Genomic DNA, 25737 nt, shown 5'->3' with positions numbered 1-25737 from the left:
AAAATACCAACTTTACATGTAAGCATAAAGACAAAAAGTACAACAAAAAAGAAATCTTCAATTTGAACACCCATGTAGAGTCCAGCAATATAAATCCATGTTAAAAGTAAGTTGAGGTTTTACTGTGATTCCCCTTGTTTTGTAAAACATCCTCAGTGTGGGATCACAGTTGGTAATAGATAGAGGGAGAGATAATCTGACCTTTTCTTAGACAGAATCTTTGAAATTATATTTTAGGTTTGGACAGAAGAAAAACAATCTACACTGTGGTAGAAGATAAGGATACGGCTACTATATCTTTACTGGAGCTATGGGCTGAGAGTTCATACCTTCAAAGCTGGAGGATTCCCCAGTGGTGGGAAAGAGTTGGTGGTCAGTGGAGGAAGGAAAAGAAGAAAGTAGAAGATGGAGTAGCAGAGAGACAGGTGTTATCAGGATGTTGCAGTATACTATCAAACTAAATCTTAAAGATGTGAAAGCCAAATAATGGTCAAACATCATAAAACATGTCTTTGCTGTGCATTTGGATTTTATCTCATTACGCTTGAAAAGTGACTCAGAGAATTTCTCACCATTGAGGTGAAATGCTGCTTCAATGTCTTTAGCTGGAGCTGAAAGAAAAACAGAGACTTAGTATGGTGACTCTGAATAATGGTGTGTTTACACCAAACAACAGTTTTCTCTGTTTTTATAGCCCTGTGAATGTGAGATGTTGTGTTTTTACTTATTTTGTGTGTATTATTTCTAATGTGAGTAAACTGATCATGTGGTCTAATTCATGTAATAGGACAAACTGGCTTCACGTTTGATATGAATGCTATGAATGCACCATGATGTGTTGTGCACTGCTTCTTATAATAATCCTAAAAATACAATTTTCTCATCATAAAATCATGGAAAATAAATCTTATTGTAACAGTACTAAACTAAGTGAGACCAACATTTCTCTTATTGTCTCTTCTTGTCCACCATTTGTGTCTGGATTTGACTGTCCCCTGGTGTCTCTCTCTATCTGACTGTCCCCAGGTGTCTCTGTCTACCTGACTGTCTCCTGGTGCGTCTGTATGGCAGGTTTCCTTCCAGCAGCAGTGGCAGACTCTTCCTGGATTTTTCAGGTGTGTACATCAGCAGCTCTGGAGGCTCTGGAGGAACAAACACACGTGGATGAGGACAAAAAGACAAAGATAACCAATCAGGACAAACACTTGAGGACAAAGGTTCTATTAAACTCAAACTACAGCATGTACATCTGACTGTGCATTGCATATGTTCAGTGTTGTAATGTAACAAAGTATAAATACTTTGTTAAATACTTTTACTTCTCAAACTTAAGTACATTTTATAACAGAAAATGACTCTTGACATGTGTACTTTAAGACTTTTACTTAAGTAATATTATAAAAAAGTGACTTCAACGTCACCAAAGTAATTGTATTTGGTAGAAGTTGTACTTTTACTCAAGTATCCCTTTTTCGTCTGTTAGTCTGTGGTGAAACGGCAGCACAAAGAAAACGACCACTGACCCTGACCTGATTGGCGTCTGCCTCTGTGATAGCCGTGAATGTCGTCGAGTCGCGGGGAGGCAGACGACTTCTTCAGGTTGTCCTGTGCAAAATGAGGCGCTGCAAACACAGTAAGTGATGTCATGTCACGCCATCCGCACAATAACACATGTACAGTATATGTGTGTGTGTGGACTCACATTGACAGAAGTTGTCTCCCAAGACTTGTCTTGCCTGGACAGAAAAGTACACTTGGCTCAGGGAAACATAGAAACCGAAGAGCTCCCTACTTCAGCTATGATATGATCTGCCCTCCATTTATAAAGTTTGTGTAAATGACCAGCAGGTAGCAGCAAACACCAAACTACTGATGCTCCACATACAGAACGACAACAAAGAATCTCACTGTTTTCTGTTACATGGTGCACAATTACTGCTACTTTAGGTTCTACAAGTGCTACACTCAAAGTTCTACTGTTACTGTACAAAACTGTATAAATAGTAGTATTACTACTTCTATTGTACAACACTGCTATTGCAGTACAACAGTACAGTACAACAGTAATATGACTAGTACTTTTAACACAATACAACCATACTACTACTACTACTACACACACAATCACCTTCTGTGGGAGTGAAGCAGGATGGTTCTCCACTATCAGTCTCTTGAGGTAGTGCACCCACAGTCGCTTCTCCTCCTGGTTCTTTGTCTGCATGAAGTTGTACAATTATATCCATATAACCGTTATTATTTGTAATTTAATAAATAACAGTTTACCTCATAGGGCTGAGCATGGAGGCTTTGTCTTTGTAGATACATGAATAGCAAATGGAGACGTAAAAATAAAACAACAACAAGTTCTCCCCATCATAAAAACATGTCCTTCTTTTTCAACAGAAAACAGAAATTCATAAACCGCTCACTCTCCCACACCAAAGTCTCTTACAGGTTTACTTCAGTGACACACACTTACCAAAGAAAAGTCAGCTGCAGACAGCAGATACTCCGTCCCACCGAAAGTTAAAAATACAGATTTTCTCAATCAACTGTGGCGTTGAAGACTGAGTAGTTGACAAATGGCAACATAATCAGTGAAAATATTCTTGCTGACACAGATTTATTAGGCGCGTTTTTTGTTAAGTGGGTTAAATCTGTTTTTGTTTTAGTTTTAGTTTTCCTGCTGGCAGCCACGTTTTCACTCAGCTGGTTCTCAATGCAGTAAAGTGCTGACTATGTGTCACTTCATTATACAAAAAACTCCCTTAAAAAACAATTAACTTTATATTAGCCACAGATGATTTTATACTTTATATGTTAAAAGGAAGAAATCTTTTTATAATTTGTTAAAATATTTTGTTCAAGCAACTGACACAAATTCCCAAACACTTTGAAATGACAGAAAACAGAGAAAAGAAGAAACGTGTCACATTGCAAAAGCTGCAACCTGTGAATGTTTGATTCATTAGATTGGTTATCAAACAACTGTGAATTGATCAGTGTGGCTTTGTAGATGCCACCCTCCGCATTTACCTGGACAGTGTGCTGCTGTTTGGGAATCGTCTGGTCCGACACTTTGAAACACAGCGGATCCTTCAGTGTCTCCACCAGCAGCAGGTTACAGCACTGCAGCAGAGGGAGAGACACAAAAAGGACTGACAGGATCCACCAAAAATCCTTAAACTCTCAGGACAGAGTTCCACCATCAAGTCTCCACTCTTCTATACTACGAGAATAAAAATGCTTGCGGGAGGAGGAGCTTACGAATATATGCGTGCTGTAAACAAACTGGTCCAGCTTCTTCTTGGCGATCAGCAGCATCTTATCGAACAGGAAGAACGCGCGCTCCTTCTTCACTCGGTGGACCTTGAAGGAACCCTCAAGAACCAGCTCTCCAAATCCACTGAGGTCTGGCCCGCTCCAGTTCACCAGCAGTGACTCAATTTCCTGTGAGAAGAAGTGAAAGGTTGCAGGTCAGAGGTTGTTCAAAAAGAGTAGTTTCTTCAGTTTTGTGGTTCAGTGACCACACTGGTTTTTAAGAATAGTTCAAGTATGAGATAGCATTATTCATGGATCAACTGTTTGTTTTCACACTGATTTTTCACACACATTTGTTATCGCTTTGGTTGAGATTTGTCATTGACTATAGAAAAACAGGTGGAGACGTCATGATGACTGAAAGCTGACTCATCATCACTGATCATCTCCACACACACTCAAAGGCCACAACCTTGTCTCCCTGAGCTGCTTTGACTGTTTCACCCTCCACAGTTCCAGCTGCTGAGAGGTCAGAGGTCAACACTAGTCTTCTCCCTGCTCTGTGTACCTTCAGAGGTTAAAGGTTAAATGTATGAAACTTGGGTCAGTTGCAGACAAAACATGGCCTTGACAGCTCAGTTTTCCAGAAAAAAGTCAAAACTGGTGTATTGTATGATGAAGCCTTCTTTTTTTTTTAGAAAACTTTATTTTGTGATGCAAATATGATGCGATGATAAAGTTAACAAATATGAATGTGTTTCACAAAGATATTACTGATCTCAGCTTTGATTTACATGAAGAAGAGATGTATGGGAAGTTTTTGAAGACAAAAATACCTACTTTCCTATAATTACAACACAACTACTATATTACTATAAACTATAAGTTATCTCTAGCATTAGCACAAGGTGAGCAAAAACGGTAATGTCAGTAATGCACCTTGAAAAATCACTTCACGTTTGTGGTGTGAATAGCGTAACTGAACTGGTAAGAGACACACAGACACACACACACACAGTTAGCTCTGTGACAGCTGCTGAACATGTCCATGTGAAGTGGAACAAGTTAATAACATGTTCCTGTGTGTGTGTAATGAAGGGAACACGTGTTCGAGGAAGATGAGGAATGCAGCCAAAGTAGAGTTTGACACCTGAAGGTCATAGAGCCAACCTCCACAGGAGGAGGAGGGAGCTAAGCTCTTTGCTATGTTTTAGGAAATGAATAAACACAGTGGACATTTTCTCAAACAGTTTATTTTTTCGACCCACTTCTGCCTCAAGGTGTTTTGGCCTGTCAGTGTTAGCCTGAAGTGTCAGTGTGTGTGTGTGTGCACAGAGAGTAGTGGGTCAAAGCTGCTTGCTCTGGGGTGTCTAAAGATGAGGACATTTTGGGAAATTGAGGATATCTTGGCTGGTCTTCACAATAATCTTTTGACAGCCCTATTTATTTTGTGATGTCTGTGGTAGAAATACTTTGAATTAACTTCAGTAACATAAACTTAACAAACTAGGCAGCAGCAGTAGTAGCCCAGTAGCTCCTGTATCCCCATGAGCTGTGTTGTAGGAGAGTGAGCGATTTTTAATTTTTTTTTAAATATATTGTAAATAGATTTATTAGGTGAGCCTTTTGTGGACCTTTTTTTGAAACCTAAATTGTTTGCTATTGCTCAGAAGATTTTAAGTTTTACGTTTTGTATTTGAGAAAAATCTATTAGTAAAAACTTTTGAAAGTAAGAATCCAGACTTAAAGCACATGTCAGCTATGTTCTTGACCTCCACATCTTTTGTGGCCTTTCTTTGACAACATAGACGGAGCCACGTCATCACTTTTCTGTTGTCCGTGAGTGTGCAAAAACCTCCAAAAAACCTTGAACTATCCCTTTGAACTATAAACATCATCTATGATCTGTGTATCTCCACTGAGCATTATCAGGTCAGGTGCTAAACCTAACTCTAACCCTTGCTGAAGGAACCATCGCTGATCATCAGGGTGTGCTTTTAGGTTCTAATTTACAAACATTGAGTTTACCTGCAGCCGCACAGCATGTTCCTGTTTCCTCTTCATGTCATTTATGTACCAGGCAACCGCTGTCATGGTGATGATGGCATCCTCTATGACCTCATATCCAGGAGCACTCTTGTCAAAGTGCTTTGAGAGTTCCTGAGAGGAAACCAAACAGCTTGTGAGACAAAGAAGTTGACATCAAACCAAAAGTTTAAAAACGTGAAACAATCATTGGTGTATTTGCTAACATAGCAGTTCATCACTGAAGCAGCAACAGCTAAGGATTTTGGGAAAATCCCAGCAATCGGATCCAAACATGTGTTTGACCAGTGTTTAAACTGGCCACTGTCGGAAAAAGCAGCAGCAAATAATACAGAGCGAAAGTTGTGTGTGTGTGTGTGTGTGTGTGTGTGTGTGTGTGTGTCTCTCTGAGGTGGGCTTGACTGGAACCAGTAAAATAGCTCAACAAGTTCACTGGGAAAGGCTATGTGTGTGTGTGTGTGTGTGTGTGTGTGTGTGTGTGTGAGTGTGCGTGCGTGTGTGTGTGTGTGTGTGAGCATCATCAGCTGTGTCTTCACATTCTTGTAAAGCTTGTCTGTAATGATTCATGCGACAGCTGGAGTTTGTTCTCATAAAAGCAGTTTGTGTTTTCATGGATGTATTAGCACCCAGACCACGCAAACAATGGCTGATGATGGGCGGGGAAGTATTTTCATATTTCCAAAAACTTCCAAATTTTACAGTTTTACCAAGTGACCTTTTGCCCATACTCTTCCCCTGGTGGCCATGCTTGAGCCCATGGAGCCTGGTCGAGCCCAGACATGGGTCTGACCTTCAGCTGCAGGAGGTGTCAAAGGGGTCCAGTGCATTGTGGACGTGGTAATGGAAAAAACTAGTCTGATCTCTGGAAGCCAAAGGGGAAGTGATTGGGAGGAAGCGTCTACCCAGTTATCAGTATTGTGTGTTGGCCACAGTTTGTCTATAATGAACACAATGTTCAAATATAAGGACACAAGGACACCCTAAGTCACTACTTGATCATCTTAGTATTAGTATCAGCTGATCTGAGGTTATATGTTGTGGACTCTCTGATTAAGAGTGGAGTAGAATTGTCAACTGACTGCCACCTGGTGTTGAGTTGGATCACATGGCAGGGGTGGATACCAGACAGACACAGAAGACCTAAATGAACAGTGAGGGTCTGCTGTGGGGACCCTGTCAGGGTGAGCTTCGCCCGCAACCAGGGGGAGGGTGATGTGGAATCTGAGTGGACCATGTTCCTTGGCACCACAGTTCCAAATAGTCGCCTCAGCAATGGTGCCAAACCTACAGTTGGAGACCGGAGGTGAAGGTTGCCATTAAGCTGAAGGAGGTGTCCTACAAAGTAAGTTAGATTGAGGGACCACTGAGACAGTTGTCTGCTAAGCAGCCAAGTTATGCGTTGCTTTGGCAGTTGCAGTAGCAATAAACTTGGATGTAGGAGGAGGTTGCTGAGGCCACGGAGCAGGACTTTCAGTCAGCACCAAAGACATTCTGGCAAACTGTCCACCATCTCTGGAAGGGAAAGCAGCACTTGGTCCATGTTGTCTATAGTGCGGATGTGGAGCTGCTGACCACAACTGGGAACACTTTCAGTGGTGGAAGGAATGCCGTACATCGAGGATCTCCTCAGTCTCATCAACACATATTTCAAGAAGGAAGCTTCCCTCATCACTGGGATTAAATGATAGCTAAATAGCTAAGTCTGTTAAATGAATCCTAATGGCAGTGCCCCGGGGGTGGATATAGGCTCTGGATGATGTTGTCGAGTGGCAAACTGGGGTGGTGGTTTCCCTGGGGAACCAGAGCTTTTGTGCAAACCTGGAGGGGCTACCTTTAGAAGAAAGGGGTATTTGCAGCACCAAATTTGAGGGGTTACCCATTGGAATTTGTAGGAGATACCAGTAGTAGTAGTAGGTAGTATTACAAATAACAAATGTGGTATTTGAGGTGTTACCTGGAAGGTCAGGTCGTATTTGACACTTTACCTGTAGGAGCAAGTGGTATTTGAGGATCCTCTGCACTGGTTTGAGCAGGTATGTCTCAAGAGGTAATGAATGATTCAGAGTTGTCTGTCTCTCCTGGAAGAAGCGAATTAGACTTTCATTTTTCATCATGCACTCCCTCAATACTACCACCGAGCTGCAAAGGGAGGGGGGGAGGGAGGGAGGGAGAGAGAGAGAGGGAGAGAGAGAGAGAGAGAGAGAGAGATTATTACATTACTATAAAATTACACAAATTACAAACCCATGAGCACAATTTTTTAATCCAAGAGACTTTCTCATGCTGTTTTTAATGCTTTGTTTTCAGTCACAGTAATAAAGCTTCTTACTCAGCCAGTGCTCGCAAAACTCCAAGATCAAAGGTTCAATATATTAAAATGTCTTTTAACTTATGATAAATAACTGTGAGTTCAGCCTAAATCTGTTACAGATGAAAGTTTCTTTCCTTACTCAAACAATATGACACAAATCTGATCCAGAATCTAGTGAGGAGCCACTGAACCAGAATCTGAATCTAAGAACCATGAAGGAGGTTGATGGATGTCCAGGTTAAGATTACATGCATCCACAGAGGGAGAGAGTTCAGCCGTGATGAACTCTGATGAACATTTATCACAACGCCACAAGGGAAATTTAATGAGAAAAATAAACAGAGCCAAAGGCACACTTGAAGCTGAAGGAGGTCGCGACACTGATGGAGCAGCAGAGGGTGAGAAGGAACACCTCAATTCTGATATCCTTTAACAAACATTCATCAGGGTACATTAGAAAGGGGGGGGATAAAGAGGAGGTGAAGCAATGATGGAGGAGGGGGGACAAGACAGATGAAGGGGATTAAGAGAGGACAATGAAGGAGGTGAAGGACTCCACATATGTTTGGAACTTGGACAGACATACAAGTTTAGAGAAGAATGAGAGAAATTGAAGAGATCAGAGAAACAAACATCTGTCACAATTTGAACAAAGACAGGGATAGATTGAAGAGCACAGAGAGAAACTATGAGAAAGAAAATAAAGCAATTTTGAACATGGATGAGGCACAGATAAAAGAGAGGAACAATGTGGATTAGACTTAAGATGATGGAGGAGAGGGAGACTCCTCAATTGTTGTAGGTCCTTCAACAAAAAACTTGAAGAAAAGCATGGTGAGATGGGAAGAGGGGATACTGGAAGCGGTGAAAGAAGACGATGGAGGACACAAGAGTCTCCTTGGCTGTTATGTCCGCTGACAAACATTTATCACAGCATGAGGCCAAAAAATCTTGGACACCAGTGGTAAGATACATAAGTTGGAGAGGTTGAAGAAAAGGGAGGAGGACAGGAGGCAGGAGGTCAAGGTAACGATGGAGCTACAGAGCAGGCTGTTTTCCTCAGGACAGACATGAATCACAGAAAGCGGTCCAGAAACTCTGAGCAGCACTAATATCATCTGCAGACATATCACTGATGAATTCAACAGAGAATCTGAAGCGTCCAAACAGAAACAAGCTCGTCTGAAACGTTGCTCATTTGCAGCGTTGTCACATATTCTTAAAAAACTATGATCTGATTTCAGAGAGGATGTGAGAAGGAAATGAGTCTTGTTTTCCATTTCACACATGACTGGCAACCTCAGATTTGGCCACGACTGCATATGAATGTTATTCCTTGGGTGACATAGAAGTGCTGAACTGACACCAGACCTCTGTGAGGATGCACAGTGTGTTATTAAAGGAGGTGAGTGATGACATCATGTCTGTATGTGCGGAATTTGTTATCGCAGCAGCAGAGACTTAATTCAAACAAAGCATCTCATGGTGCAAAAGTAAAGATGATATGATAAAATGATGATATATCAAGTCACTGCAAAGATGCAAAGACACACAATTAGCTTGAAAGGTTTATTGTAACACCATGTCACAAAAACCAGACAAGGTCATTTTTTACAATGTATTTCCAAACATGAACCAAAATGTTGACATGACATGAAATAGTGTAAATTAACACCACCTCACTAGATAGCAATCTGAAATGGATAGGCTAAAAAATCATTTTGTAAGTAGTCACATGTTCAGTAGAGCATTGTCTTTAAGTATTTCAAGTTCAACAGTTATATTATAAACTGAGGACAGTTTATGTGTGTCTCCACCTCGATTAAAAAAAAGGTAGGCGTGGGAAAAACTGAGTGAGGAAGTTGGACCACCTGCTTACTTTTGAAACTATGTCTGTTGATTCACGTTGGGTAGCATTGGGATTTCTGGGTAGCTCAGTAGTAGAGCAAGCCACCTTTCAACTTGAAGGTTCGATTCCCGGCTCAGCTAGTCTACAGGCCAATGTGTCCTTGGACACTTAACCCCACATTGCTCCTGACAGCTGTGCCGGCAGCGTGTGAATGGGTATGAAAGCTGAGTGATAGCACATAGATGCGCTGTATGAAAATGGGTGTGAATGGATGTGAATGGCAATACTATAGTGTAAAGCAGCTTTGAGTGGTCATCAAGAATAGAAAAGTGCTAAACAAATACAGACCATTCACCACTCATTACTACTGATATTGGTAGTGGTTTTTGATACAAATACTTCAACTACTATCAATACTCTTAGTCATACTCTCTATAATTTGCCTGACCACAGAGACGCAGTCTAGTGCTTTAAGATGCAGAAAAAAAATTTCTCCACGTGACGTGTGCTTTCTTTTCAGATGGATCACTGTTCACATGTAAGGCTAAGTTAGGTGCAACATAATTATAATTTAGCACCATTTGTCCTGATAGCATCTGCTTGTTCCATACTGACAAATGAGAATGTAGTACTAATTTAATACCAGTATTCAATCCCCATCCCTAGTGAAGTAAAATTGCTTCGCTTTTGGTTTTCAGAGTTGAACTGAAGTCCAGACGTTCTAGAAATTGAAACTCTGGAGGAACACAATTATCTGCAAAGTTTGCCTTGCACATTTTCCAAACACCTCCAACTACCTAGTCGAATCTTCAGATAAAGTCCAAGTGAGCTCATAAGACAACACAGCAGGAAAAAGTCTAAATAATTACAGGGAGCGAGTGGGCGAGCGCCCCGTCTCCAGACCCGGGCATCGCTCCTCGCCTAGATGTGCCAGACATTCTCCTGCTGTTGTTACCGTGTCTGCTGCAAAAAACTTTCTAAAAAAGTGAGGCAGATGTCCATGTCAGTATGGACAGTGTCTTTCAGAGATGGAGAGATCACCTCAGGTCATCTTTGCGTACAAAGCCTGTCCTTGTTTGTGCTTATTGTCAAACATTAGTGTTTGACAACCTGGCGATGAGACTGAACTGTTCAAATTAAAAGGCTCAACATGAACACTGCACACTCTGGGGGGAACTCGCAGGAGTGTTACGCCTCGTGCCATTGTTATTTTACAGCAGACATTTTCAGGCTTTACAAAAAGCCCAACTATCCTGATTCCAGATGACAACAACACAAACAAACGTCATAGAGACGTCAAAGAGCCACAGTCAAAGTGAAGCTGTAAATCTTGTGATCTCAGATAAAAGCAGCCCTTCACATAAAGAATGTAAAACACATGTCAGATATGAATACTGCACCAGAGACATTCCTTGAAAACTGTACTTGGAAGGTTCTCAACCGTCAGACGTTTTAAAGACTCTCAGAGGTGAGTGTTTTATTTTCTATTTTGTTCATGTTGTGAGTGCTCTCTGAACACACACACACACAAAGTGTGAGGTTGTGTGCTGGACGTAAACATGCACAGACTGAAACCAGTCTCCATGCTTTCACAGGCTGCAGATAATTACAGCTGCTCCCATGAGTTTGACTTCATCTCCACCAATCACAGGGAACCTGACACCAGCCTCAGTATGCACTGCCACTCACCAACACCATTAACCTCTCCAGCTCTCCACTTTCCTCCTCACTAAATAACATTTCACTGCGTGCGTCACTATCGTGCTATTCTTTGTGTTGCATCGATGGATTGTGTAGTGGTGTGGTAAAATATCCACTGTTAGAGGGACATAGTGAGTTTGGTGTCATGCTAGTTCGAATTCAGGATCATGGGCCCCTTTTACAACTTGCATTAAAATGCCAAACGTAAAATGTTTATACACCCGAGGACGGATTGTTATCCGATCTGCCAAAAGTGTCCACAAAACTCCAAAATGGGGCAGTGTCCTCCACTTTCTTCTGTTTTCCACTTTTTCCCCTGTGTTCCTGCATCAACAAACTTCACGTGCGACTAACACTGTTGTTGTTGTTGATATGGCAGCGCACAAAGGGGAGGTGACGGGGGGGATGTGTGTGTGTGTGTGGGGGGGGGCCTGATCGGACAGCAATCGGATCATGATGTGGATTAGAAAAGGCATTCTAATGCCAGGTATAAATATGACGTGTAATATACTTACCCGTTCTCTTCAGGTGGGGGAATCACTGCCTCAATCTCAAAAGTGACTGGCTTTTGTAAAATACTTACTAATAGCCAAAGAGATTCACATTGTGTCATTGCAGAGTAATGCAAAATTGAATTTGTATGTAATTTAATTGCATGGAAATTTCACTTCACATTTGGTGGAAATACACCACTGGAGGTTTGCTTCACTGACTCTAGCTGAAACATTTGAGCAAAAAAAAAAAAAAAAGAATGTGTTGGTGTCTCTCCAGAAAAGAACAGGGGAAATATTTGTAGGTTGTGTCCCATGAGCAAACTCAAATTATCCCACAGTCAAACTTAAGCTAGAGTAACATGATACACTGCATTTGGTTTGACAGGTTCAGTTCACTGCCTTGTTGACAGGGCAGTAGATTCAGTGATGGATTCATTTACGGGGGAAGCGAGGATGACTTTTGATTTAATGTGATAAAACGTGCAGTAGTTTCGAGTGTAAATGGACTCTTCAGTTCAATAACAGACACAAATCTGTTGGTAAAATTAGGACTTTGGCTATAGGAGATGGTGTCGCATAACGTAACACCTATGCCAAACAGTAACAGGTTAAAAATGAACAAGATTAAACATCTTAAGTGCGGTAAAGCGTGAAACATAAATGACCCTCAAGACCCTCAACAACTGAAAAGAGCTGGTACGTCCTTGTGACATCATCAGTTTAAGAAGTGAGGTACAACTAAATTTTTTCTTTTTTCACAAATTTAGAGGAATCTTCCGTTTGATTGTTGTGCAACATCTGACAAAAAGAAAACAAACCAGTCATATTGTTCAGTGCTTCATCTCCACTCTGGATTAAATATGACATGTGTAAACTCAAATGTCTCCACATGGGATCTCATTGAATCTGAACCTGCCAATAACCTGCACTTTTCTTCTTTCTCTTGGAAACACTTCACTTTCATGAGCAATCAGTTAAAGTCTTGGCATTTAATAAGACAAAGCCCCACACACACACACCAGCAGTTTAGCATGATAAATTTGTATCTGGAGCTGTGTACAGTGATGAGACACGAGTCTGCTGATGTTGCCTCTTTTCTGTGATTTTTATACAGAAACTTTTCTTTGGAGCTCTTCTCTTCTTTCACATCCTGGCAGAGAAGCTGCGTTCCTGGAGCCATTTTGTTATCTGGCATGTTTCTCTGTAACTAACCGAACAAAGACAAACATCTCAAGTTCCCAGTGCGGCTGCACTCAAGTTCACAAAACCTGCAATCCAGCACATTTCCCTCCAAATCTGACCCAGCGGATCACAGTGGAAAAATGTGGAGAGCAGACGCTGACAGGGAGCAACTGTCCTCACTGCTGGAATTCACATCAATGACACAACTGTCCAATCAGGAAGATCCTGGTTGCAATCATTATCATCATTCACGCTATTATCTGCCAAGGGTTTGATTAATGTCACCCTGCTCATCTTGTAGTCATGATGAGTTGCTTTTTGATTTGATTATTAATGATTACTTATGATAGATGTGTGTGTAAATCTGACACTGTGGTCTCTGCTCACATGTAACAGTGAGCAGCTGACACACAGATACACACACATACTGCTAGTGTTTGCATGTACAATATCATTACTGTACACACACACACACACACACACACACGTCTGAAAGTGTGTGACCTGGGTTTAATAGAGTTTTCAAAAGTCAGATTGCATGTCAGATTACAAAAATAAAAAAAAAGTTGTCATTGAAAGAAAATTCAATTGATTCAATTGAAAAAAACAACAGACCTCTTCCATAATGTTGTTTTTTGGAGAATGATATATATATGATATATCATTAATTAAATAGTCTTACAATGGACAGAGTATTTCATAACTTTATCATCATACGGCCGTTATCATGGACAAAATGTTTTGTAGTGAAGTCCTGTGTCCTCCTTTTTGGTGTAAATGGCCTCCCTACTTTAGCTCCTTAGCTTGTTAGCACATGAGCATACAGTACGAGGTTGTCTGGTTCTCAGTGATTCAGGTCATTATATCTCCCAGAGTGTATATGTACTGTATATGTACTAACACATTTAGTTGAAAAGGTATCACCTGTCATCCAAGAACCTTCTTCAGTTCTGACTGGAGACTACTTGTAAGCTTATTAGCTCATTAGTTTGTTAGCTCATTAGCTCACACGCTTATTAGCTTTCATTAGTTTGTTAGCTTTCATTAGTTTGTTAGCTCAGTTGCCAAATGAAGGCTGAATAAATACAATGTTGTTATTTTAATGTTTCCATGAGATGTTTAAAATTGAAATGAAAAATTGGAAAAACAAAATAATTTTCCTGTTTGAAAAGTCCATGTCCTCACCTAACCCCCCCCACCCACACACACACACACACACACACAACCATAAACCTGCTCCTCCATGATACTTTTAGTTACAATGACAATAAACATGTATGGAAACACAATACGAAACAACAACATCTTGATCAAATTTGTGTTTAAATCTGTTTCCATTTATTCTCACGCACACATGCATGCTTGTGTGAGGCTTTAGTTTGGCTGCAGTGAACGGAAGTCAGTGCAGAGTGTTAATATCTGTGCAAACCTCTCTCTATGTGTTCTTGTATTTGTGTCTTTGTGAGGACCAAAAACCATATGGAATGAGGACATTTTGACTTGTCCTCACATCTATAAAGGGCTTTTTTAAGGGCCTGGTTTTAGGGATAGGCACTTAGTTGTGATGGTTAAGGTAAGGGTAAGGGGCTAGGGAATGCATTATGTCTATGAGGGTCCTCACGATGAATGAAGTGCAAACGTGTGAGTGAGTGTGTACTTACTTGGGGTAGTTCATGCAGTATAATGTGTAGATGTCAAAGGCTTCACTCTGAAAAAAAGAGAACAAAGTTAACGATAAAGAGAGAAGAAAGACGAGAACGGATGAATCACAGTAAAATAGTTAACAACACATGCTGTTAAGACAATACATAGCATATTTTATAAAATCGCTGATAAAAAAATAAATATTAAAAAAATAAACAACATATATGAACCTTAAAGGCACTGACAACATGACTGAAATTTAAAGATAAAACATTTGGATAACCCCCTGGTGGCTGACTGCAGTATATTTCATAAGCCCCACATAACGGCATGCAGTATAAAACTAAGGATGTAACTACAAGATAAAGGTCATAAATGCCTGTAGTCAAATGGATCTTCGCCAATATATTTGGTGTACTCAATAATTATTAATACACGTATAAAGCTAAAACAGAGGGAGCAAGGTAGATATACAGTATAATGCCCTTGTAATTATTTTACCGGCTAGGTAACTTGATGCATGGTATTAATCCCACTGTGTTGAACTGTGTGCACTGTAGATCAGCCTCATCACAGAAGCAAGACAATCAATATGTCTGATTATGTTGGCTAGACTTTTTATTTTTTACCCGTGTGTGTGTTAATGTTTATTTACACTGTACTACAACACTCATCATATCTAATTACATATACAGTGCAACAATATGTACAACTACATTTTTTGTGTAGCTACAAATATAATATGTTGTATTTGCAATTATTATCACTTCATATACAACAACATACTGTATAACTTACTTTATGTATGTGTATAACTGCACATACATAAAACAACATTAGATGTGTTAATGAGGATAATTTACAGACTGAACCTTTAATCATCTAATGAGAGTGGTTTTGTATGTTCTGTGTTTGTGCTGCAACATGTGAGAACAATGTCACTACTGTCCACATGCACACACACGCAAGGGTGCGCACGCACACAGACACATTAATTAGGTGTTGGTTAGATCCTCAGCAGCAGAAGGCAATGGATGAAATGACGTTTATGTTTGGAGTGTTTCATGTCAAATAACACACACACACGCATGCACAAACTGAACTCACCCGTTCTACGAAGCACTCAGCGATGGCCACAGCATGAGGACTCCTCTCTAGATCCTCCAGCAGGTCACTAAGGAGACACATAAACACACACATTTAAACAAGTATCCACAAATACAAGTGCATCTGAACATTACATTACATTACACCGTGCCATTTTCACTGATTCACTCTCACTCAGACAGACACATGAAAGCATGAGTGGGGAGTGGTGCTGGATAATAAGATTTAAGAGGGTTTCTTGGTTTGTGTTCCAGGTGTTTTACATGTCTTCAGAGCTGGTGTTCAACTCCACCCTGTGTGATCCAATCACATCACAGTATCCAGCTCTAAGCTAAAGTCTGCAGACCACTGACTTTCTCACACCAAAGACTCAGCCATTTTTACATCACAGCACAAAGGAGTTGTTGATCCACTGCTGTCAACTGTGTTATTTTGTGACTTTTGTCCTTTAAATCCTTTTTTTAGATTTACAGATATTTAAGTGACATGTACTAAATAAGGATTTTCTAATCCAATCTCATGGTGAGACTGCAGTTTTTCTCCGTGGACTTTCACAAACTTCAGTTTGTAAATACATTCAAACTGAAGTTTGAAGGCAAATACATTCTTAAAATAGCTTACAATTAAGCGGGCATATATTTTTAGAAGAAATGTAATATTCTACCTCTACGTTGCAATTATGGAATCACTTTAAATCTTTAAAAAAGATATATATACAAATCAAAATTTAAATACAAAATGTATAGATGTATTTAAAGCAAGGCTGCCATCATGCATTACCATGTTTCTACAGCAGCCCAAATTCACAAACCAGTCAGATTTGCAATTTGCGAGTGCTTACATCCATTCAGGTACATGCAGGCTACTGTAGTTCCCTATGCTCATGTAAAAGACAGCAGTGATTGTAGTATGTAGTGATTGCAAGTATCTCATACAACCACATTACCCAAAAACCTGAACTATACCTTTAATAATATGTGTAATAAGTGATATAATTTTAGTACAATAATGTTAAAAAAAAGGAGACAAAAGACAAACATGAATTGTGTACACAGAAACACTGACACTGAAGTTTCTGACATCCACAGTTACAGTGAATGAATGAATCATGGACCTTCAGCTTCTCATGTTTGGTCTTTCAGGACCTGCAGGATCCGAATCTGTCAGTCCACAGTATCACAGACGACCACAGACACAGAGCAGCACAGATGGATCAGGTTCCCCCACAGAGAGAGAAAGTGAGAGTGAGAGAGAGAGAGAGAGAGAGAGAGAGGGGGGGCGGCATGGAGGTATGTGGGGGGCATGGAAAACTTTTACTGCAAGAAATGTGGGACATGTTGTAGTAACAGTTACACACTGCACCGAAAATACTGTTCCCACTATCTGTCATCATCTCTATCATCATCCTGCCACGTCCCACACACACACACTTGTGAAGCTCCTTTATCTCTTTATCTTTATTCTTCTCTTCTGCACACACACAGATTATTATTACATGTGTCTGTATTTAAAAAGTGATGTAAGTGTGTGTGTGTGTGTGCGCGCGTGCGTGTGTGTCTGCATGTGATTACAGCATCTAAATAGCAAAGAGAAGTTGTCATCAATAAGCAGTGATTAAAAATGAAATTACAATGATGAATGCTGCTGAAAGAAACCAGCTGCAGAAGGAAGCCCAGCTCAGCTCAGGTCAGCTCAGTTCAAATTAATAAATTTTTATTTGTAATTATTTATATTTAAGTGCTATGGACTCAGGCCGCACCGTCGGCTTGTACTGTGACACGTCAACGGCACACAGACTCATGTGTGAAACACAGTCAGAGAAAAAAGTCAACTCTTTCATTATATTCACACATGTACAGTCTGCAGGTCGAGTCATACCTGTGACACTGTGTGTTCAGACTCATTTAAAATCTCACACAGACTAGTGATGTAGCAGTTCACTGTCAAAAGTGTGAACAAGTGTGAGTGAGATTCAGTGGGTGAACCAGAAAAGAAGCAGAAGAAGTTTTATACTTAAAAATACGACCCTTCAGGTGCCAAAAGTCTGACGAGGACCTGAAAACTGTGGCTCAAACAGAATCTATCAATCAGCAGAGAGGCTGAATGACCTCAGAGGAGCGATATTTACTGCAAAATATATTTTACAGCAACACAGCAGAGGAGGAGGAGGAGGAGAGAGCACTGATTGTGTTAATGTGTAAGAATCAGGAGGAAATCCAGAGACCTGACAGGAGTTTAATGGTGTTTGTAAATCAGGAGGAGGAGAGGAACAGAGCCACAAACATCTTTTACAACTAAATGAGTCGGTATATGTTTTATATTGTGAATATACATGCTAAACTGGTGATTGACTCATTTCTCATTCATATTTCGTGTGTAACCATGGTTACATTTTGGTATTTTTCACTTCAGCTCAACATAATGTCACTCTGGAGATAGTGCAGACTGCACAAGTAGACACCAAAATGATGCACCCTTAATACCTAGCTGTCATTTCCTCTGGTGTCAATGTTTTTTTTGTTTTTTGTAATATGTTATCTATTTCTTACAGAGACCCAGACATGACATGGGGGGAAAACCTCTTATTTGTGGCCATGAAATACTAAAATTTTGGGTTTAGAATCATTCCTATCAACAGATCCAACGTCTGTGATCAATAACATTAAAACGAAACATTGTTGAAACAAATGCATGACATATTTTGAATCAAAACAAGCTACAACCTAATTTTCATCAAAAAGAGTTGGAGAAACTACATTGATCTCTATGTGCTGTCGTCAGTGAAACCGGAGCACAGGGACCGTCAACAAAAAACATTTTTAACCCTTTTTCTAACATATATACAGAGGCTATAAGAATGAGTCTTATATCCTTTTTCTCAGCACAAACTATAGGCGATATTATGAAATTATTGTTTTTTATAGAAATACACTTAAGCAAAAAGTACTAAAACATTTTTTTAATCAGATTGAATTTGTGAAATTTGGAAATACGTCACAGTTCAAATTTCGCTTCGCTCGTTTTTTTAACAAACAAATAACAAATATTTTGTGACTTCTGCACAATTATCACTACTATGCAATATAAAATGAATCATAACCATGACTTAACAACAACAATATTCATTAAGTACACCATGATACAGCGTACTGCCATTAAACTCACCACACATGTTTCCTTTGGATTACACTACACCACTTTGTGTGAATTATGCTAAATAAATATGTCTCAACAATGTTTCATTCAAATGTTAACTATACTTAACTTTTTGAGAATATCATTATAACTCATTCCCAAACTAAAATAAAACTCAATCTCACATCTTCAGCCCTCTTTCATCCCCTTTTACTTACACAGCTCTCAGGGTTATTCGTGGGAATGATATTTATATTATTAATTATTATTTCATGCACATGTTATACGGATTTTGTGGCCACAAATATGAGGTTTTTTTCCATCCATGTTATGTCTGGGGCTCCATACTCTCTCCCATAATTCTCTCATTCTCTCACACACACACACACACACACACACATTCATGACATGAGGGGACATTGCATTGACTTACATTCATTTCCTGGAGACTTACTCTAACCCTAACCACAATTACTACTGGCCTAATCCTAATCCTAACCCTAACCCTAATCTCAATCTCAGCCTAACCTTAAAACATACCTTCACCTTAAAATGTAGTAATTTACGTTATGGGGACTTGCTTTTTGTCCCCACAAGGAAGACAAGTCCCCATAATGTGACTGTGTAAACAGGTTTAGGTCCCCACAACATTAGTAATACCTGGACACACACACACACACGCACACACACACACACACACACACAATGGCCGCACTTATCTTTACCCGGGGAGCATTGGAGAGATTGGGTGCCTTGCTCAGGGGCAACCCAGCCTTTGTCTGGCAAACATTATTTGTTTCTTGACCTCTCAAACTATCTTTTCAAACAATATTTCTTTCTAGTGTGTGGTTTTATTGCCACAAACCAGTCTTTCAGAGCAGTGTTTCCCAAACAAGAGGGTAAAAACAGTGCTACCAGTTCACAGTAGTGAACAGTAGTGAGAACAGCAGAGTAGAGTGGATTAGTGAGAACAGTAATGAGTAGTTGTATTGATGTACTATACATTGTTTTTGTGATATCTCTTGATGTCTATGAGTCACATACACACACACACACACACACTTAATATGAGGTTACACCACAGAACTCTCTCTGCATTCTTAGTTAACAAGCTGAAATCAAGTCTTTCATTATCACAAAAACATACGTTTATAAACAAGGACACACACACACACATCGTCTCTCCCTCTCTCTCTCCCTCTTTCTCCTCTGGCGTCAGGCCTCATTTTGTGGCTGGCGGACATCATTAGTGGGGGATTGTGGGAGAGGAAGAGGGAATTCTGGGTGTTTTTCTGATTTGTTTTGTTTGAGAACAGGGTGAAAACAGAGGTGGGGGGGTGAAAGAGAGGCGATTATCTGGAAAAAAATGAAAAGTAAGAAAATAAGGACAGAGAAAAAGATGGACATGGGTAAAAAACAAAAGGGGACACACTGGGCTAATAACAAGAAACAGGATGGAAAACATATTTATTTGTGGGTAAAGTAGAAATCAAATGTGCAGCGAGAGAGAATCGCGACTCACGGTTGCAGGACGCACAGAGACCACGGGAAGTAACGGCGCTGAATAAACTCTGATGAATGGTGTGATGTCACTTCAAGTTAACCTTTGACACTTGGAATAAAAATGTCATCACTTGATTTTAGTGAAATAGATGTGCGTGTGAGATTCTGTCACATTTGGCTCATTCATTATTCTGTGTTCTGCAATGTCACAGTGACACCGACCCTTGAACTCTAAACTCTCCCACAGCACACACACACACACACACACACACACACACACACACACACACAGAAAGAGAGCGAGGGCGAGAGAGAAAGAGAGAGAGAGTCATCCATGTGAACTGTAATGTCTTCATTTCATTTGCTGCACGACACATTTTATCATCTCCCCTGTTCTCTCAGTGCTTTTAGCTGCTAAGTAAACAAACCGAACCCCAACCCCACATGACCTTGTGACACCAGAGCCCCCAAAAACCCGAGCCGGGCCCTCCTCTGCGGGGTCGGGGCCAAACAAAACACACAAGGGGCCGAGGTCTGTTTTTTGTCCTCGTGCAGAGCAAGACAAGTCTTTAACAGAGTGATAAACAGCCACTGACGGTGAGGCATCTGAGATATGCTGCTGAACTGAGCTGATGATGGGAGGAGGATCTGTGGTTATACTTTTTCAGCCTCTAAAAGAGAGACTTTTGGAAACATTGCTAGTCCCATTTTATTTTTGAAAAACTTGCAGAGGTGTTCTAGTGAGGATGAACAAAAACCTACAACAAACAAAAATGACTTTTACTTTGAAAATCTTGCGGTTGTGTAAAGAGTTGTTATTTTTGTATTCATGTATATATTCTAATTAGCCATTTTTACCACTATAATGAATTTTCGTTATATACCAATTATGTGAGTATTTTAAAGACCTTGGGATTTTGTTCTAGTGTAGTTAATTTTAAAAGGTGTGGTTATTAAAAAAAAATTCTGAGGCTGCATTTTTGTGTTAATGAGGATGAACAAAAACTAGGACTTTTACTTGAAAAACTTTGGGATTTTGTTTTAATGTGGATCATCAAAAACTGGGACTTTTAATTTGAAAACTCCAGAGTTGTGCTTTATTGTGGACAAACAGAAACTAATGATGTATTTTAGTGAGGATGAACAAAAACGTCTATTCTGACTTTTCTTTTTCTTATTTTAATGTGGTCAAAAGTGAGTGAATACTGAGACTTTTATTTTGAAAACTCCTGAGTTGTGCTTTGTTGTAGACATACTGACTTTTTTGAGGATGAGAAGAAGAAATAGAAGTAGAACGAATCAAATTAACAATGGCAGTGTCGCGTTTCATTAATGACGTCAAACGCACTCTGTGAAATATCGAAAACTACATGGAATGTGGCCATGGTTATAGAAAATGAGACTGGTGTCAGTCCTGTGCTTTCACACAGGAGTGAACAAAGTGTCCTTGTGGCTTTAAATGTGAGGGCTTGAGCTATGATTGTGGACTTTTTCTTTCTTTCAGCAGGACGAACCAGCAATTAGTGTCATCATTGGAGCCAAGACCGCGCCGCTTCAGGTGTGTTTGATTTACGCGCCGTTGCTGCAGCTCGGGGGTGAAGTGGAAAGTGCTTTGATAAGGACAGAGTGTGTGGCAGCAGTTTATCAGCTGCCACTCTCATCCAACATAAACACTCGTGTATAAGAGACTCTCTTATCTTCATCATCATTTATTGACGTTTAATGGGATTTTAATTTCTAACATAAGCAAAGTTGGAATGGAACATTTAAAAAAACAGGAGAAAGTTTATTAAAAAGATGAAATATTATCACCAATTCTGTCTTATTATACAACTGCACACTGAAAATTTAACCCCTGCCTACCTGAACATTTTAAACCTAAAGTTTTACACTCTGTCTTTAGTGTAAATTACTTTTTAATGTGACATAAACTAATTATATATATGTAAAAAATGTCTCCTGCATTGGATTACAGAACTATATGTTAATATACTATACTATACTATACTTATTACAATAACAATAATAACAATAATAATAATAATGGATTTTAACAGTATTTTAGCAGGGTATTTTAGCTGTTGGATATGATTTGTGATATCAGAATGATAACTTTTACATAGTTATTCTCCTTTTCATTTAAATAACATGTTTAAAATGATCACTGTGAGATATCTGTGACAAAAAAAGAAATGTTTTCTTCAGTCAATATTTGATCTAAAAGTCATTTGACACACATTAGCGTTTCCTGCCATTTGAAAAGTGCATTGGGCCATATTGCGATTGTGATAGAATTTGGATTAATTGTTCAGCCCTAGTTAGCGTTAATGTTAAAAGCAATCCTAACTTTTTAAAACCTAATATCATTTATTTCATCATATTTAATCAGATCATCTAACTGATCGATTTAAAGAGAGACTAAAGTAAAAGACGCAACATAGTAACAACTGTAGAACTACCATTGATTTCTTTCTGACACATCTGTGATGTCACAATTCATGCACGCGTGACGCAGTAGAACAACCACAAGCTCTGGGAATAGTGTCATCCCGCGGGGGTGTGTGTGTGTGTGTGTGAAAGAGGCTAAGAAAGCTTTTCTCCTCCTGGACACGTGAGTCATGTGATGCAAACATAATGTTATATAATCTGTTTTCCTATAGCTCAGGTTCAGGTTTGACATGTTAGTGCTGAGCTTTGCGTTTTTCACCTTTGAAGTGCTGATAGTGCACAAACTAACACATTCACATTAAATGTGCGTAAGGTGAGCAAAGCTGTTATAGTTGGAAATAACGGAAACTAAAATTGAAAAAACATTTTGTTAACTGAAACTGCTATAACCTCAGAGGTGAGTAGCGACTGCCACACACAGCCCACACGTCTCTAAATCACAGTAATTACAGTCGGCTGTCTTGTACGTGTTCCGTGTAAAGACGGTGTCACTATAAAAACATACCTGCGAGCTTAACAGGTTCCGCAGACGTCTGTTTGATTTACGTCTCTGTGGAAAAAAATCCACCAGAGTGTGTTTTATATGCCAGAGCTGCAGCCTCCGATAAATAAATGTACTCTGTTCACTTAGGGTTAGGTATTAACTGGCTGTGATTAAGGTTAGGGATAATGAGTCGAAGTCAAAACACACACAGAAGCTGTGTCTCAATTCATTAGGCTGCATCCTCAGAGTCGTCGCTGCTGTCGGTGGCACACTTGGAGGAGGCCCTGTGACCAATTCCCCTAACTTCTTTCTCTGTGGCACAAAAGCCCATAGAGAAAATCAGCATTTGTAGGTGCTTTGTAGGTGGTGGTAGGAGCTGCTGTTCTACTGCTGACTCATACATTTCTGTCCCTGGAGTAAATCAGAACAAAGGATTTCAGAACACTTAAGTCACAAAAAACTTTTCTTTCCGGTGTCCCTTTTCTTGCTGGTTCTCAGTGGGGGTGGGGGGCACAGTACAGTACATCGCCATGTGCGTTAGTGCCGCTGCATTCAGATTACCCAGCAGCCTCAGCTGTTTGTCATGGAGCTTATGTGAACATGTAAAGAGTCACGCAACTACACTCAGCATCCAAATCCCACTCTGTGTGTGTGTGTGAGAGAGAGAGAGAGAGAGAGAGAGAGAGAGAGAGAGAGAGAGAGAGAGAGAGAGAGAGTGTGTGTGTGTGTTTAACAGCCAATCATAACCAAGCTTCAACCGTCACCAAATTGACCCGAGTGTAGAGTCATGGTGGAGCTATGCTGGATGATGTAGTCACTGCGGACTTATTATGTCTGCACATCTGGTACTCTGTGTGTGTGTGTGTAAATTGGGGGTTTTCTTATTTTTCTCTCTGGACAAAGAAAGAGAGAGAGAAACCAGGTCATTCAATTTTGCCAAACTCTGCACGACCCTGAGACAGAGTGTGTGTGTGTCTGAGAGAGAGAGATAGAGAAAGAGGGAGAGAGAGAGAGAGATTAAAGGTAAAATTGAGGATGTCTGAACCATTATTGCTGCATTATTAACTATTATTAACTAATTAAATACAATCTAATTCCTTGTAGAGGTGTACACAAACACACACACACACACACACACACACACACACACAGATGTGTCTCCCCTCTCGCCCTCTCCTCCCTCCCCCTCACTCTCCCTCTCACAGTATTTCCCATGAGAACCAGGAGCAGGAAGCCTGGATGGAATGAAAACTGTGTGGGTCTGTGTGGGTGTGTGTGCATGTGTGTGTGTTTGTGCGTGCATGTGTGTGTGTGTGTTGGAGCAGACACAAAGAAAGTGAAGTGTGAAAACAGGACTCTCAGCAGGGTGGAGTGGAGGGCTCTGTGTGTGTGTGTGTGTGTGTGTGTGTGTGTGGGACATATTTTAACAGCTTCCTTCCCAGGAACTTGAAGAAATGCCCTCAAACACACGCACATGCAAACACAGAGTTGTCTTTCTGTTTCATTCTTAAATCGGACATTCAAAACTTCTCTGACAGCTTGATTGCTGACCTTTAAAGGGATAGTTCAGGATTTTGAAGCGTAATTGTGTGAGATACTGACACATCGTCAGCACTGAGTGCTCCCTGTCTGAGTTAAGGAGGCTCACTCTCAGTGAAAACATGGCTGCCAGAGTTTAAACTGTTAAGTTACATCTTTCGTTATTACTGACATCACTCTGTGTCTTTATTCTACCACTGAGGGCTCACATATGTTTTAAAGATGGTGGACAGCAGTCAGGACCTGTTGTGCCAAGTTTGAATGAAAATACAACTTAAAGGAGGAAGAGAAGAGAAGAGGAGATGGAGGTGAGTTACAGTACCTGTTGAACTCGTAGATGTCCTCGATGTTGCAGAACAAAGTGCTGACCTGCTCCGGATTTAAGGGCAGAGTGCCGCAGTCAATGATGCAGCCGAGGTAGTCCTGCAGAGACATGGAGAAGGCATGTGGTGACTCACACGTCTCACACAACGGTGTTCACCTTATTATTATTTTTGTTTGTTTCTATTGTTCCTATTGTATGTGCACTGATGTGAGCGTTTTTAATCTCATTAAGGGTTTCTTGGATATAACCCTAACCCTAAATAAAATAAAATAAAATAGAAAAACATGAAAAACTTTTTTCCAGAAACTCTTTGGTCTGCTATGGATTTTTTTTGGAAATGCAGTACCCTCAATGACCACCAGGGCACTGTGTTGTTCTTTATGACTGAGAAGCAGCTTTCTGATGCTGTGAATTGAAAAACAATTACACCAAACTATGTTTACCATAAAAGCAAAGTCTACAATTTGTGTCAAAACTACAAAACAAAAACCTCCACATTCTCTCTTTCTCTCTCTAACACGCACCCACACAAAGAAAGAGAGAGAGAGACACAAGGAGAGAGAGGCACAGTGTGGTCACAAACAAAACATTTGTTTGTTTTGTTTTTTTTTTTTCTTAAATTGGAAACAAAAACAAGCAATTGTGTGTGTGTGTGTGAGCGTTTATGTGTGTGTGTACGTGTGTGTCTTTGTGAGGACAAAAAAACGT

The 25737-nt window shown here is 40.0% G+C and overlaps 1 protein-coding gene across 2 annotated transcripts in view; it reads right to left on the bottom strand.

Annotated features, from left to right (window-relative positions):
• Positions 1–25737, bottom strand: part of plekhg2 (pleckstrin homology domain containing, family G (with RhoGef domain) member 2) — a 60339-nt gene that overhangs the window by 10365 nt on the left and 24237 nt on the right. For both annotated transcript variants that reach the window (XM_044031711.1, XM_044031712.1), the window contains 13 exons: positions 25027–25127; positions 15596–15662; positions 14506–14552; positions 7293–7446; positions 5290–5421; positions 3268–3450; positions 3037–3129; positions 2129–2215; positions 1703–1736; positions 1524–1622; positions 1041–1142; positions 573–611; positions 330–337 (listed from right to left, as the gene is read on the bottom strand). In XM_044031711.1, the coding sequence (XP_043887646.1) occupies positions 330–337; positions 573–611; positions 1041–1142; positions 1524–1622; positions 1703–1736; positions 2129–2215; positions 3037–3129; positions 3268–3450; positions 5290–5421; positions 7293–7446; positions 14506–14552; positions 15596–15662; positions 25027–25127 (1146 nt within the window). The remainder of the gene's footprint in view (positions 1–329; positions 338–572; positions 612–1040; positions 1143–1523; positions 1623–1702; positions 1737–2128; positions 2216–3036; positions 3130–3267; positions 3451–5289; positions 5422–7292; positions 7447–14505; positions 14553–15595; positions 15663–25026; positions 25128–25737) is intronic.

Source organism: Solea senegalensis, linkage group LG8, assembly GCF_019176455.1.
Source record: "Solea senegalensis isolate Sse05_10M linkage group LG8, IFAPA_SoseM_1, whole genome shotgun sequence".
NCBI classification, from domain to species: Eukaryota; Metazoa; Chordata; class Actinopteri; order Pleuronectiformes; family Soleidae; genus Solea; species Solea senegalensis.
The sequence above is the reverse complement of the archived record's forward strand: the minus strand, read 5'-3'. Positions and strand labels throughout refer to the sequence as shown.